This window comes from Microtus oregoni, unplaced genomic scaffold (genome assembly GCF_018167655.1).
Source record: "Microtus oregoni isolate MIOR12 unplaced genomic scaffold, Mior012 000003F_ref0000135, whole genome shotgun sequence".
Lineage (NCBI taxonomy): Eukaryota > Metazoa > Chordata > Mammalia > Rodentia > Cricetidae > Microtus > Microtus oregoni.
In genome coordinates this window covers 66,646,516-66,660,192 of record NW_024543062.1, presented here as the reverse complement: position 1 = coordinate 66,660,192, position 13,677 = coordinate 66,646,516, and the positions used below count along the sequence as shown (strand labels likewise).

General features: G+C 42.3%; 1 protein-coding gene across 1 annotated transcript in view; it reads right to left on the bottom strand.

Moving 5' to 3' along the window:
- The window catches only part of Kif14 (kinesin family member 14), a 72,221-nt gene that overhangs the window by 21,031 nt on the left and 37,513 nt on the right, over positions 1-13,677 (bottom strand). The window contains exons 18-21 of the mRNA XM_041648535.1: positions 13,453-13,605; positions 10,332-10,458; positions 8,548-8,641; positions 7,888-8,017 (exon numbers count right to left, since the gene is read on the bottom strand). Of these exons, the coding sequence (XP_041504469.1) occupies positions 7,888-8,017; positions 8,548-8,641; positions 10,332-10,458; positions 13,453-13,605 (504 nt within the window). The remainder of the gene's footprint in view (positions 1-7,887; positions 8,018-8,547; positions 8,642-10,331; positions 10,459-13,452; positions 13,606-13,677) is intronic.

Sequence of the window (13,677 nt, the reverse complement as noted above, 5' to 3'; positions counted from 1 at the left end):
TCAGGCAGTAGAATTATTATCTAGTACACAAAGGACCCGAACTGATTCCTAGAACCCATGTAAAAAGTGCAGGGTGTGCACATGTAATCCCAGTGCTAGGGAACTGGACTGGTGGGTTTCTGGGGTGCACTGCTGGCCAGCCTAGTCTGTAACAGTGAGCTCTAGGACAATGAGGGATCATATCTAAAAGGGGAAAGTGGATGGTGCCTGAGGTTGTCCTCTGGCTTACACACACACACACACACACACACACACACACACACACACGAAGAGAAATAATAATAATGAATTTAACTTTAGGGAGCTAGAGAGCTAGATCAGAGGTTTAAACAGCCCCCCGCTCTTTCAGAGGACCTGGGTTCTGTTCCTAGCATCCATGATGGTGCTGTTAACTCCAGCTCCATGCCAGACATGTGTGCACATATAACATAAAAGCACACCGATATATAAATAAAAATAAAGTTTAAAAGAGACAGTTAACAGTAAAACCCAGAGGGAGAGATAAAACAATCTGGCAATGTAAAGGTGCAATCCTGGACTGGGGAAAGGTCTCGGTGATAAATTCCTTGTTTAGTTTGTGTGAAGTTCTGTATTCCAACCCCCTAAACACATGCCTGTACGCATACATGCACACACATACAGATATGTGCACACACAAAAATCACTTCTAAGCAATGTCAATTAAAATTCTACCTAGATACACACTATAGAGCTTGTTCAGAGGGTGCAGCATATGTAAAAACTAAGTTAAGAACTTGGAAGAATCTGTGAAAGCAGGAAGTCAGTCCAACACTGAGCTACATGCAAGGGTTTAGTGTGAGTGATCAGATGCCTTCAATGCTGTTTTAAAAACACTCATTATTGTCAAATCATAAATTATTAATAAATAGAAACACAGACAGAAAGTAAGACCACTCTCAGGCCCACCATGTAGAGAGAAGCAATCCCTACTGTGGCATAACACCTTGCAGGCTTCGCTGGGGCTGGAAGGTTGGCTCAGCGATTAAGAGCACTTGCTCCTCCTGCACAGGACCAGGGCTTGGCTCCCTGCACCTACATGGTAGCTTACAACCATCTACAGTTCCAGTTCCAGGATATCTGATGCCCACTTCTGAATCTGGAGGGCACCAGGCATGCATGTGGTACACACATATGCATACAGGCAAAACACACACACACATTAAAAAACAAGAAGAATACACTTTGCTTTCCTGGAATAAACAAACACTCCTTGCTCATGGTAGAAGTTTTTTTAAAATAAAAGTCATTCAGGTCAGGTTTAGTTTGGTAGGTTTCACTCAGGATTTTTCTAGCTGTGTTCATATTAGCCTTCCGTGCTGGGATGCATGTGCCACCACATACAGTTCGCATGCTTTGTTTTAGTTACTGTAAGCATCACAGAATGAACTGCGACAGGTTCTGCAGTCCTTCAGAGAGCAGGGCTTATCTCTCCCTGGTGCCCTGAAAGTGTGTGCTCATAAAGTTGACTGGAGTCAGCACCTTTTTAGCCCTCTCTAGTTCTCCTTCCTTCCACCCCCAGGTCTTTCTCTTTAGTTTTGTTTTAGTTTTTATGAGCCACACTCTCATGTATTTCCGACTGTTCTCTATTTAGTACAGGCTAGCCCTGAACCACTGATGGATAGCCTCAGCTTCCTGAGTGCTGGGATTACAGGTATGAGCTACCATATCCGGCTCCCGCTTATTCTTTTTTTTTTTTAATCACTGTTTTTTTTAATCTACTTGATTGACAAACTTTTAAAATTATTATTTGGCTGTCCTTCCATTAAGCCAGCTTTCATAATTTATCTTTTCCTAGAATGTTTTTCCTTTCTAGAAGACTCAAATTTAGGGGTATGGAGAGATGGCTCAGAGGTTAAGAGCACTGGCTACTCTTCCAGAAGTCCTGAGTTCAATTCCCAGCAATGACATGGTGACTCACAACCACCTACAATGAGGTCTGGTGCCCTCTTCTGGCATGCAGGCATACATGCAGACAGAACACTGCATACATAATAAATAAATAAATCTTTAAAAAAAGAAGACTCAAATTTAATACATGGGAAGGGCTCTAAGGCAACATACCATAGAGATCCTTCAAATCCATGCACATTGCTAGGATATTTACAATATTACAATAACCAGAAAATGGAAACCAGCCTAGATGTCCATCAAAGATGAATGTATAAGGAAAATGCAGTATATATACACAATGGAATTTTATATTACTGCCAAGAACACTGAAGTCATAACATTTGCAGAACAATGAATGGAACTGGAAATCATTATGCTAAGCAAAATAAACCAGATCAGAAAGACAATGGTATTTATTTGTTTCCTCTTCTATGTGGAACTTAGATTTAAAAGTATATAAGTACGTGTATGTGCATGTGCGTGCATGTGTGTGCATATGTGTAATAGGGGATGGCGAGAAGGGAGGAGGAAGAGAAAAGGTGATGGCACACATGTGCCATAAAAGCAAGAGAGAGTTAGAGGATGGGGGCAGCCCTGGGAGCCCTGGGGACAGGAAGGGGCAGCCCTGAGAGCCCTGCGGGACAGGAAGGGGCAGCCCTGGGAGCCCTGGGGACAGGAAGGGGCAGCCCAGGGAGCACTGCGGGACAGGAAGGGGCAGCCCTGGGAGCCCTGGGGACAGGAAGGGGCAGCCCAGGGAGCCCTGGGGACAGGAAGGGGCAGCCCTGGGAGCCCTGCAGGACAGGAAGGGGCAGCCCAGGGAGCCCTGGGGACAGGAAGGGGCAGCCCTGGGAGCCCTGGGGACAGGAAGGGGCAGCCCAGGGAGCACTGCGGGACAGGAAGGGGCAGCCCTGGGAGCCCTGGGGACAGGAAGGGGCAGCCCAGGGAGCCCTGGGGACAGGAAGGGGCAGCCCTGGGAGCCCTGCAGGACAGGAAGGGGCAGCCCAGGGAGCACTGCGGGACAGGAAGCCCTGGGAGCCCTGGGGACAGGAAGGGGCAGCCCTGGGAGCCCTGCGAGACAGGAAGGGGCAGCCCAGGGAGCACTGCGGGACAGGAAGGGGCAGCCCTGGGAGCCCTGGGAACAGGAAGGGGCAGCGCTGGGAGCCCTGCGGGACAGAAGAGCAGAGAGATGAATGAGAACAAGGCACAGTAATGGACATGTGTGAAAACATCAATGAAACACACTTCATAAGCTAACATAAAAATATAAACAGATGAATGGATAAATAAATAAATAGGGACAGTGGGGTGGCTCAGACGTTAGGCATTTGCTGAGAAGCCTACTGATGTAAGTTTAAGCTCCAGAATCCAAACGGTGGAGAGGGAGAATCAGCTCTCCCAAAGTTGCCCTCTGACCTTTACATCCACCATATCTCTTACATGCACACAAATAAATATAATAAAAGTAAATAAATCTAAAAATAGCAAAACTTTGTTGGTGATATAATTTTTAACTGAGCTTGTTATCTTAATTTAAATGCCATTTTGTTTTTGTTATTTGAGACAGGGTCTCATACATGAAGATGTAGCTTTGTACTTCCTATGTGGCCAAGGGAACCTTGAACCCCTTGGGTTCCTGAGTGCTAAGATTATAGTAAATGTCATCTTTCTTAAAATGACATGTCTCTTCAAGTCTCCAAAGATCTAATTCATTAGTTACCGCTTTTTTTCTCACAATGAGTCCTTTACTTGCTTTCCTTTGTCTTATTATCTTCCAGACTGAGTTAATTATCTTCGCTTTTGATTAAGTAATTCACAAAATAAAGCTATTACAACACCCTCTGGACTTTACTATATAATATTTCCATTGATGTTTTGAGCATTATCTATACACTACAGAACGTAATTCCAGTAGTCACATAATTTAAACATGGGATATTTAGCAAATATTAGTACTATAATTTAATATGTTATAATTACTTTAGGGATAATAAATAACAGTGTAGAAGAAAACAACTTCAAGTTCATACCTCAAAACACCCTAATAATTTTTCTTTAAAAAAAAAAAAGTCCTAATGGTTCACGCCTGTAATCCTAGAAGGATTTCTGTGCATTTTAGGGCAGCCAGCTTCCTAGAGAGACTTTGTCTCAAAAAAACAAAACAACTTTCAATTACATATGTCTGTGCTTGTGGGGGGGGCAGTGCAGCCACCTGTGGAGGGTGGCATTGATCCCTCTGGAGCTGGAGTGGCAGGTGGCTGTAAGCTGCCCCATGTGGGTGGGAATAGAACTTGGGTCCTCTGCAAGAATAGTATGAGCTCTTAACCCTAAGCCATTTCTCCAGCCCCAAATTTTATCAAAGAAATAAACCTTAAAATAAAAATGTAGCAGGCTGGCAATGGCTCAGTAAACTCTCTGAATTAAAATGCATTCATGCACAAATTTAAAATGGCTTATAGAGTCAGAGTGGCAGTGGACCCAGAGGCAGGAGGATCAGAAGCTTAAGATCATTTTTAGCTACACAGCATATTCAAGTCCAATCTGTGCTATATGAGGTCCTGTCTCAAAACAAAATAAAATAAGCAGAGAAGAAAAAGCCCGTATAACAAAATAAAACCAATAAAAGTCACACAGAGGTGGGGAAATGGCTCAGGTAAATGCTTGCTAACCAAACATAGAACCTGAATTTGCATACTCAATATTGGGTGCATTGGTGTATGCTCTAATCTCGGGTCTGGAGAAGCAGACAGGCAGATTCCTGGAGCAATCAGCCACCTTAGCTGAATAGATGAGCTCCAGGTTCAGTGACAGACCCTGCTCCCAAAAATAAGGTGCAAAGCAATCAAAGACACCCAACAGCCAAGTCTGGTCTCTACTCACACACCTTTGTGTATGCGTAATTATATACACATACATACACACACACACGCGCACACACGCGCATACATACATACTCACGCACACACACAAACATGCATGCACACACGTGCGTGCGACACATTAGGAAAAATATCACATAATCAGGACAAAAAAAATTAAATGATTAGAATAAAAACAAAAACAGAAAAAGGTCCACCAATTAACAAAATACATAGCACTTAACAAAAAATTTGGTCAGGCCTGGTGGCACATGGCTTCAACCCCAGCTCTCTAGAGGCAGAAGCCCATGAGTCTGGAGTCTGAAGCTAGATCAGTCTACACAGAAAATTCCAGGCCAGTCAGGTCGGGTGGGGTTGCGCAAATGAGACCATGTCTGGGAAAACTGAAAGAAATCAAAGGATACTTTACCATAAAGAAACAAAGTTAAACCTCAACTTCTAGTTACTAAGCTACAAAGCAAAGCAAATTCCTAACATTAGTTTGCGGCAACACTTGTAGCAAGCAATGATGAACAGCAACAAAGTACAGCAACAAACAAAAAATTCCATATTTTGTTACCATTTTGGAAAACATAAGGCAAACGGATGTTAAAAATAACAAAAGATGCTTTTAATTGTGACCAACAAAAGCAACAATTGGAAACACCCATAAGACAAAAATGAGAAAATCTGTATATGCATTCATTGTCACAGGGAGATGATTTCAGACCACAGGACTTGCTGCAGCAAAATGCAGAGCTTGTAGGCAGAGTTTTAAAGTCAGACCCAGCACTGAATCGCTGCCACACTTAAACTGTGTTGAGGCAAACCAGGAAAGCCCCACTGGCACCACAAGGAGAGCAGACGCTCAGAGCTATTCTTGCTGGGGAGTTCCTCTTATTAACAAGAATGTGTCACTCTTATATTTTGTTTTATTTTGGGAGGAGCAGAGAGTCTGACAGGGTCTCATAGACACCCACCCGCCTTGAACTCATTATGTGTTTGAGGTGGGCCCCGAACTCCTGATCTTTCTGCCCCTAAATCTCAAGTGCTGGGATCATAGGCATGCATGACCACACCCAGCTGCATTTTAAAAAGTTTATACAGGAGCTAAAGAGATGGTTCAGCAGTTAAGAACCCTGACTACTTTTTAGAGAAAGATTTAATCTCACCATAATGTGAGCACTAACAATTTTAGTCAAAGATGGCAGTAAGTTATTCAAATGGAACCTTATCAACAAAAATCTTAAATATTTTTCTTTATATTTTACTGTTTGGGTTATTCACAGTTAGGCAACCAAAAAGGATTGTACTATTAAAACACTGAAATTACTGTCATTAAGAGTTTTCAGTATTTTCTTAAAAATTCCAATTTTTTTAAGTTTTATAATTAATATTTATGATCATGGGAATCCCGGGACTTGTAAAAGCTAAGCACCTGGTGAAAGGGTGTGAGCGCTATGGCTGTTCACACTCCCTAGTGATGAGCAGGGCTCACTTCCACTGTCTTGTGGATTTGGAATATTAAGGTGGAGCACAGAAATCTGTAAGGGAAGAAGTCCTGAAAATAATTTCAGAAGAAGTTCAAATGGCCAAAAGACACTTAAGGTCATGCTCAACTTCCTTAGAGATCAGGGAAATGCAAATCAAGACAACTTTAAGATACCATCTTACACCTGTCAGAATGGCTAAAATAAAAAACACCAATGATAGCCTTTGCTGGAGAGGTTGTGGAGAAAGGGGTACACTCATCCATTGCTGGTGGGAATGCAAACTTGTGCAACCACTCTGGAAAGCAGTGTGGCGGTTTCTCAGGAAATTCGGGATCAACCTACCCCTGGACCCAGCAATACCACCCTTGGGAATATACCCAAGAGAGGCCCTATCATACAACAAAAGTATATGCTCAACTATGTTCATAGCAGCATTGTTTGTAATAGCCAGAACCTGGAAGCAACCTAGATGCCCTTCAATGGAAGAATGGAGGAAGAAAGTATGGAATATATACATATTAGAGTACTACTCAGCAGTAAAAAACAATGACTTCTTGAATTTTGCATACAAATGGATGGAAATAGAAAACACTATCCTGAGTGAGGTAAGCCAGACCCAAAAAGAGGAACATGGGATGTACTCACTCATATTTGGTTTCTAGCCATAAATAAAGAACATTGAGCTTATAATTCATGATCCTAGAGAAGCTAAATAAGAAGGTGAATCCAAAGACAAACATATAGGCATCCTCCTGAATATTAACCTTTATCAGGCGATGAAAGGAGACAGAGACAGAGACCCACATTGGAGCACCGGACAGAAATCTCAAGGTCCAAATCAGGAGCAGAAGGAGAGGGAGCATGAGCAAGGAACTCAGGACCGCGAGGGGTGCACCCACACACTGAGACAATGGTGATGTTCTATCGGGAACTCACCAGCTGGCCTGGGTCTGAAAAAGCATGGGATGAAACCGGACTAGCTGAACATAGCGGACAATGAGGACTACTGAGAACTCAAGAACAATGGCAGTGGGTTTTTGATCCTACTGCACGTACTGGCTTTGTGGGAGCCTAGGCAGTTTGGATGCTCACCTTACTAGACCTGGATGGAGGTGGGCGGTCCTTGGACTTCCCACAGGGTAGGGAACCGTGATTGCTCTTGGAGCTGATGGGGGAGGGGGACTTGATAGGGGGAGGGGGAGGGAAATGGGAGGTGGTGGCAGGGAGGAGGCAGAAATCCTTAAAAAATAAATTAATTAAAAAAAAAAAGGTACTTAGAAAACACTGGCCCCAACATGACCCACAATGTAAGAAAAATATTTCAAAAACTGTTAAGAGGTACATTTGTTACAATTTTAAAATTTTATTGTCTAGTCCTTTCTTAGAAAAAAAAGAGAGAAAAAAAACCACTGGCTGCTTTTTGAAAGGACATGGATTCCATTTCCAGAACCCACATGGTGGTTCATAATAAGTTGTAACTCCAATCCCAGGGGACCCAACACCCTTTTCTGGCCTCTGGGGGTACTAGGCACACATGTTATGCACACAGACATTCATGCAGGCAACACACACACACATGTAAATAAATTAAAACTTTTTAAGTTTACAGAGATTTAAATATTACAAACCTCATAAAGCTCTTTCATTGCTGCAAGTTTAGATTCAAACTTTTCCAGACTCCAGAAAGTTGAGATCCCAAGCTGCAGGTTACGAACTCGAACAGAAGTATCAGAATGACCTCTGCCTGATGTATCATGTCTGAAATAAAAGTCAGAGGAAAAATGCTTAGCCTGAAACATGGTTTAGCAGCAAAGAACACGAACTGCTCTTCCAGAGGCCAAGACTGGTCTCGAGCATCCACACTGACTGGTTCACAACCACATGCAACTCCAGTTCCAGGGGCCCTGACAACCCCTTCTGGTCTCCAACAGCTACTGTGTGCGCATGGAGCACACAAACTCATTCAGGCGCACACACACATTATAAATAGATAAAGCTTTTAAAAAAGACAGGATGGTGTGGCTTAGCGACAAAGTACACGCATAGCAGACAAGAGGCCAGGGACTCAACCGCTGGAACTCCAAAACCAAAATAAAAATGGTATGCAAAGGAATGAAATCTCAACCTAAAAGAAAAATAAGTAAACTCTTTAAGATGAATTTCTAAAGCCAGTGCTTCAGGGAGTCTGACATCTGCTCTTTCCTAGAGAGGTTACTATCTAAACTTCAGAGAAACTTCCATCAAAAAAATCAAGTAGGAACAGGTCAACAAGTGTAAAAACTACTCACCTGCCAAAAACATAGTATTTTTTAAGTTTGTCATTGATGGCGTTGGCTTCCTGGATCATCATGGAGAGTTTCATGGAGCTCCAGTTTGGCTGAACTAAGACAAAGCAGACAAGTTAGAACCAAAATGCATGTCTGGTCACTAACGTACATCACTAGTTAGAATAATTTCATAAAAACCTTGACATTAGGAGCTGGAGAGATGGCTCAGTGGTTGAGAGCACTGACTGCTCTTGCGGAGGACCCGGTTCAGTTCCCACATGGCTGCTCACAACCATCTGTAACTCTGGTTCTAGGGGATCTGACGCTCTCTTCTGGCCTCTATGAGCAATATGCATGAACAGGTGTACAGATTTACATGTAAGCCAAACACCCATACATATAAAATAATATTTAAAATTATATTCAATGAATGATTAACCCTGTATCACGAGACTTTTGTTTCCTTTTTGTTTTTATTCGAGAAAGGGTTTCTTGTATAACAGCCTTGGCTGTCCTGGAACGCACTCTAAGAACAGGCTGGCCTCAAACTCAGAGATCCACGTGCCTCTGCCTCCTGAGATTAAAGGTGTGTGCCACCAACAAGCAACTTTTCTTTCAATTCTTAAAAGTCAAGCTAGTCTTTACATGAAGTGAGTTGTCTTGTATGTGGAGGAGTGGTATAAACAGAGAAAAGGGACACTGGGAGAGAAAATACCCTATTGTCCTTTTCTCTTATATTTAATGGGTTCTTTATGTTTTATTTATTGGGGGAGCATAAAACACCATGATGTCCAAGTACAGGTCAGAGGACAATTGTGGGAGTCAGTTCTGTTCGCCATGTGGGTCCTGGGATCCAACTAAGGTCAAAAATGGCAGCAAGTGATCTCACATGCCGAGTCATCTCACCAGCCCCAAATTATATTTCTAACATTTCCTCATATCTTTAATATGTAATTTTTCTAAATCATCAAGTAAGATATACCATAGGTGAGTTTATAAAGAACTACACCCCTTTTACATTTTCTAGACAAAAATTAAAAAGGTATCTAGAGGTATGGCTCCACAGAGATACACCTGTTTAGCATGGGGCCTTGCTTTAATCACACACTCAAACACACCACACACACACACACACACACACACACACACACACACGTTACAGTACCGAAGGCAATGTGATACTAAAGAATACATTTCACCGAAGAAATAAAAGATCTGTATACTAAACAACTATGCAACTTTGATGAAGGAAACAGGACATAAATAAATAGAAAGACAGTGTTCATGCATTAGAAGAATAAACATTGTTGAAAGAACTACACTGCCTAAAGCAATCAGTCTACAGATTCAGCGACGTCTTTATCAAAATTCCAATGGCATCTTTCACAGAAATAGAAAACACCTTATTTGGGGCTACAATTTCAATAAATTAATTTGGGGTTGGGGGCACAAACATTCAGTCTATAGGGCTGATACAACTATTCTAAAAACAACATTTAAAAACCATTCATACAAATATATTTACATTAAAAAATTAGCACCTAAAACAAAGCCCTATCTATCTATCTATCTATCTATCTATCTATCTATCGTCTATCTATCTATCATCTATCTATCCTCTATCTATTTGGTACTATGGATTAAACCTGGGGCTCCCCACATGCTGGACAAATACTGTATCACTAAATTACCTCCGCGGTCAAGTGTTTTAAATATGTAAAGGCAGATAACATTTTAGTAATTATATTGTAAGAAGATAATATAGAACTTTTAAAAAGTATATGTTAATACCAGTATACACTCACTTCTAAAAGTCTTACCCCTGTTTCCCCGATTCTCCTGAAGAATGCGTACTTCTTTAGCGATGTTCTGCTTTTCAGCCTCTAAAGCTTCTAGGATCCTTGCATGGCGGATGCTATGGTCTTCTAAAGCCTAATCGACACGCATTCATATGGAACCACAGATGAGGATACGCAAAAAGAGAATTTAGAAAATCAGAGGCATTGGATATGGTCATTTGCTTCACCACTCTAGCCATTTTGTGTTTGTATACACCTTATAACATCGGGTTATTTATCTTACAAATATACAAGAAAACATTTTGAAAAAGCAGATTAATCGAGCCAGTAAAATGGCACTTGCCACCAACATTTGATGAGTTTTTTCCCTGGGATGCCATGGTGGAAAAAGAGAATCAATCCCCAAAGCTGTCCTCTGGTCCCCACATATACACCATGACATATACACAGAAATAAAATAAGTGTTTTTAAAAAAGGATTAATAGGGGCTGGGGAAGTGTCTCAGCAGGCAAAGTACTTGTGGCACAGTATGAAGCAGCCACATAAAATTTGGGATTCGGAGGTATAGCAGATGTAACTCTGGCACCGTGTGAAGCAGTCAGTTGATATCTGGAGCTCACTGGCTAGCCAGTCCTGCCAAAATCAGCAAGTTCAGTGAACAACCCTGTCTCCATAAATAAGGAAGAGAAGAGCCTGAGGAAGAATCTGGTGACAACCTTTGTCCTCTACATATGCTCACATGGGTAGGCATGAGTGCACAGAAGGACACACACATACATACTGAGTGCACAGGAGCACATACACACACATACTCTGAGTGCACAGGAGGACATACACACAGATACATACTGAGTGCACAGAAGGACATACACATACATACTGAGTGCACAGGAGCACATACACACACATACTCTGAGTGCACAGGAGGACATACACACACATACTCTGAGTGCACAGGAGCACATATACACACACATACATACTGAGTGCACAGGAGCACATATACACACACATACTCTGAGTGCACAGGAGCACATATACACACACATACATACTGAGTGCACAGGAGCACATACACACACATACTCTGAGTGCACAGGAGGACATACACACACATACTCTGAGTGCACAGGAGCACATATACACACACACACATACTGAGTGCACAGGAGCACATACATACACAGGCACACACCATGAGCGCACGTGAGCACAGACACAGGCTGCCATGTGCTGTTCACTGTAACACTATGATGAAATGGCATCCTACTGTACTCATTTCATTAGGAATACATGGCTAACATATCTTATTAAACACAAAATTTTTTATAAATCAATTTATAAACTTTCTTAATGATTTTCCTCATAAAATTCCTTGGATTCTAAAAATTCATTTATCATTATCAAGTCTATATGATTGTGGGGGTACATATGCCAAGTGTAAGGGTGGAGGTTGGAGGACAATTGTATAAAGTCAGTTCTCTCCTTCTACCTTATGTGGGTTCCAGGATCACACTCGGGTCACCAGCCTTGTGTGGCAAGCTCTTCACCTGCTGAGCCATTTCATTGGCCCATTATAAGGAATTTTTGATGATATAGATTAATATTTTTTCTTCCTATTTCTAGTAAGTAAAGAATCTTCAGGAGTAAAAAGGGGTGGGGTGGGGGTAACTGCTCAAAATGGACAATAACAGCATTTGTTGGCTAAAGTTAAAAGGCATGAACTAAATAGTATTTCCCAGGATGCAAATGGCTGTTTCTCTTCTGCTGTCTCCACCCAAGTTAACAGGCAGTGTGCGCCCAGCACATTATACTGTTAGTGATCGAGTGACTAGGAGCGTTTTCTTCCACCTCAGACCTCAGCTCTGCTCTTCCTCATCCCACAAACTTGGAAAAAAGAGAAAATTAGGCTACTACTTGAGATAAACCTTAAGATCAAGAAACGAGGAACTGCCAGGCGGTGGTGGCGCACGCCTTTAATCCCAGCACTCGGGAGGCAGAGGCAGGTGGATCTCTGTGAGTTCGAGACCAGCCTGGTCTACAAGAGCTAGTTCCAGGACAGGCTCCAAAACCACAGAGAAACCCTGTCTCGAAAAACCAAAAAAAAAAAAAAAAAAAAAAGAAACGAGGAACTGATGGGCAGTGTGGTGCACACCTCTAAACTTAGCACTTGGGTGGCAGAGGCAGAGGCAGCCTGGTCTGCGCAGGAATTCCAGGCTATCTCTCCAGCCTGGTCTGCACGAGAATTCCAGGCTGTCTCTCCAGCCCGGTCTGCACGGGAATTCCAGGCTATCGCTCCAGCCCACAATCTGCATTTCTAAGAGGATCCTAGAAGAAGCCGATGCTTTTCATCCAGGGAACACGCTCCAAGAACCAGTGTGGAGCTGGAGAGACATCTCAGCAGTTAAGAGCACTGGCTGCTCTTTCAGAGAACTTGGGCTTGGTTCCCAGCACCCACATGGTGGCGAACAACCATTTGTAACTCCAGTTCTAGGGGATCTGACACCCTCTCATATCCTCTTTGGGCACCAAGCATACTTGTAATACAAACACACAGAGACATACATGCAGACAAAAATTCATATACATAAAATAAATAAATCTTTAAAAAGCCACCAATCTGGAGAGAAGGAAATGCAAAAAATGTTAGCAAAGTGGCTGAAGACATTAACACACGAATGCTCCGGTTTTATCTTTGTTTTGTGAACTTGGCTGTTTCACAAGGGCCCCAGGAGAGACTGCCTTTGACCCCTCGAGATAGAAGTATGTATCAAACGCCCCATCCCTGAGTTCTCCAAGGAATCAAAGCTCTATCAGGATGTGATCCAACATAAAGGCCTTCCTTTTCTTCCTACTACATTTTAGGCCCTTCTACCATTTCCTTATATATATTATTTAGCATGGCTGATGACAGGCAGTGGTAGACACAAGAAAAGAAAAAAAACAAGAATTGAACTTAAAAAAAAAAAAGGGTTGTATGCCTTCCAAAATGTTTGGGGATGGTGTATGAGCAGAACCAGGGCAGAGGCTTGCAGTCGTGGGAACCATTCCCATCCAGACCTTTTGGCTCTTTCATCAAAGGTAGCTCCCCCTCAGACCAGCAGTGTCGGCTCAGACATGAAGTCACCTGCTTTGTAGCCAAAGTCTCCATCTCCAGCCGCCTTTTGTTCACATACACTTCCTGTTCAAGATGCTGCTTTGCCTTTTCCAACTCCTCAATTTTGTCATTAGCCTTTTGGTTATTTATTTCCTCCATTTTCTTCCTTTGAGACTCTTCCCTCTTTAAACAACATTAACGAGAATTAACTCATGCAAAATGCAAAGCAATTTAAAAAAAGCAGTGGTCCTAGGG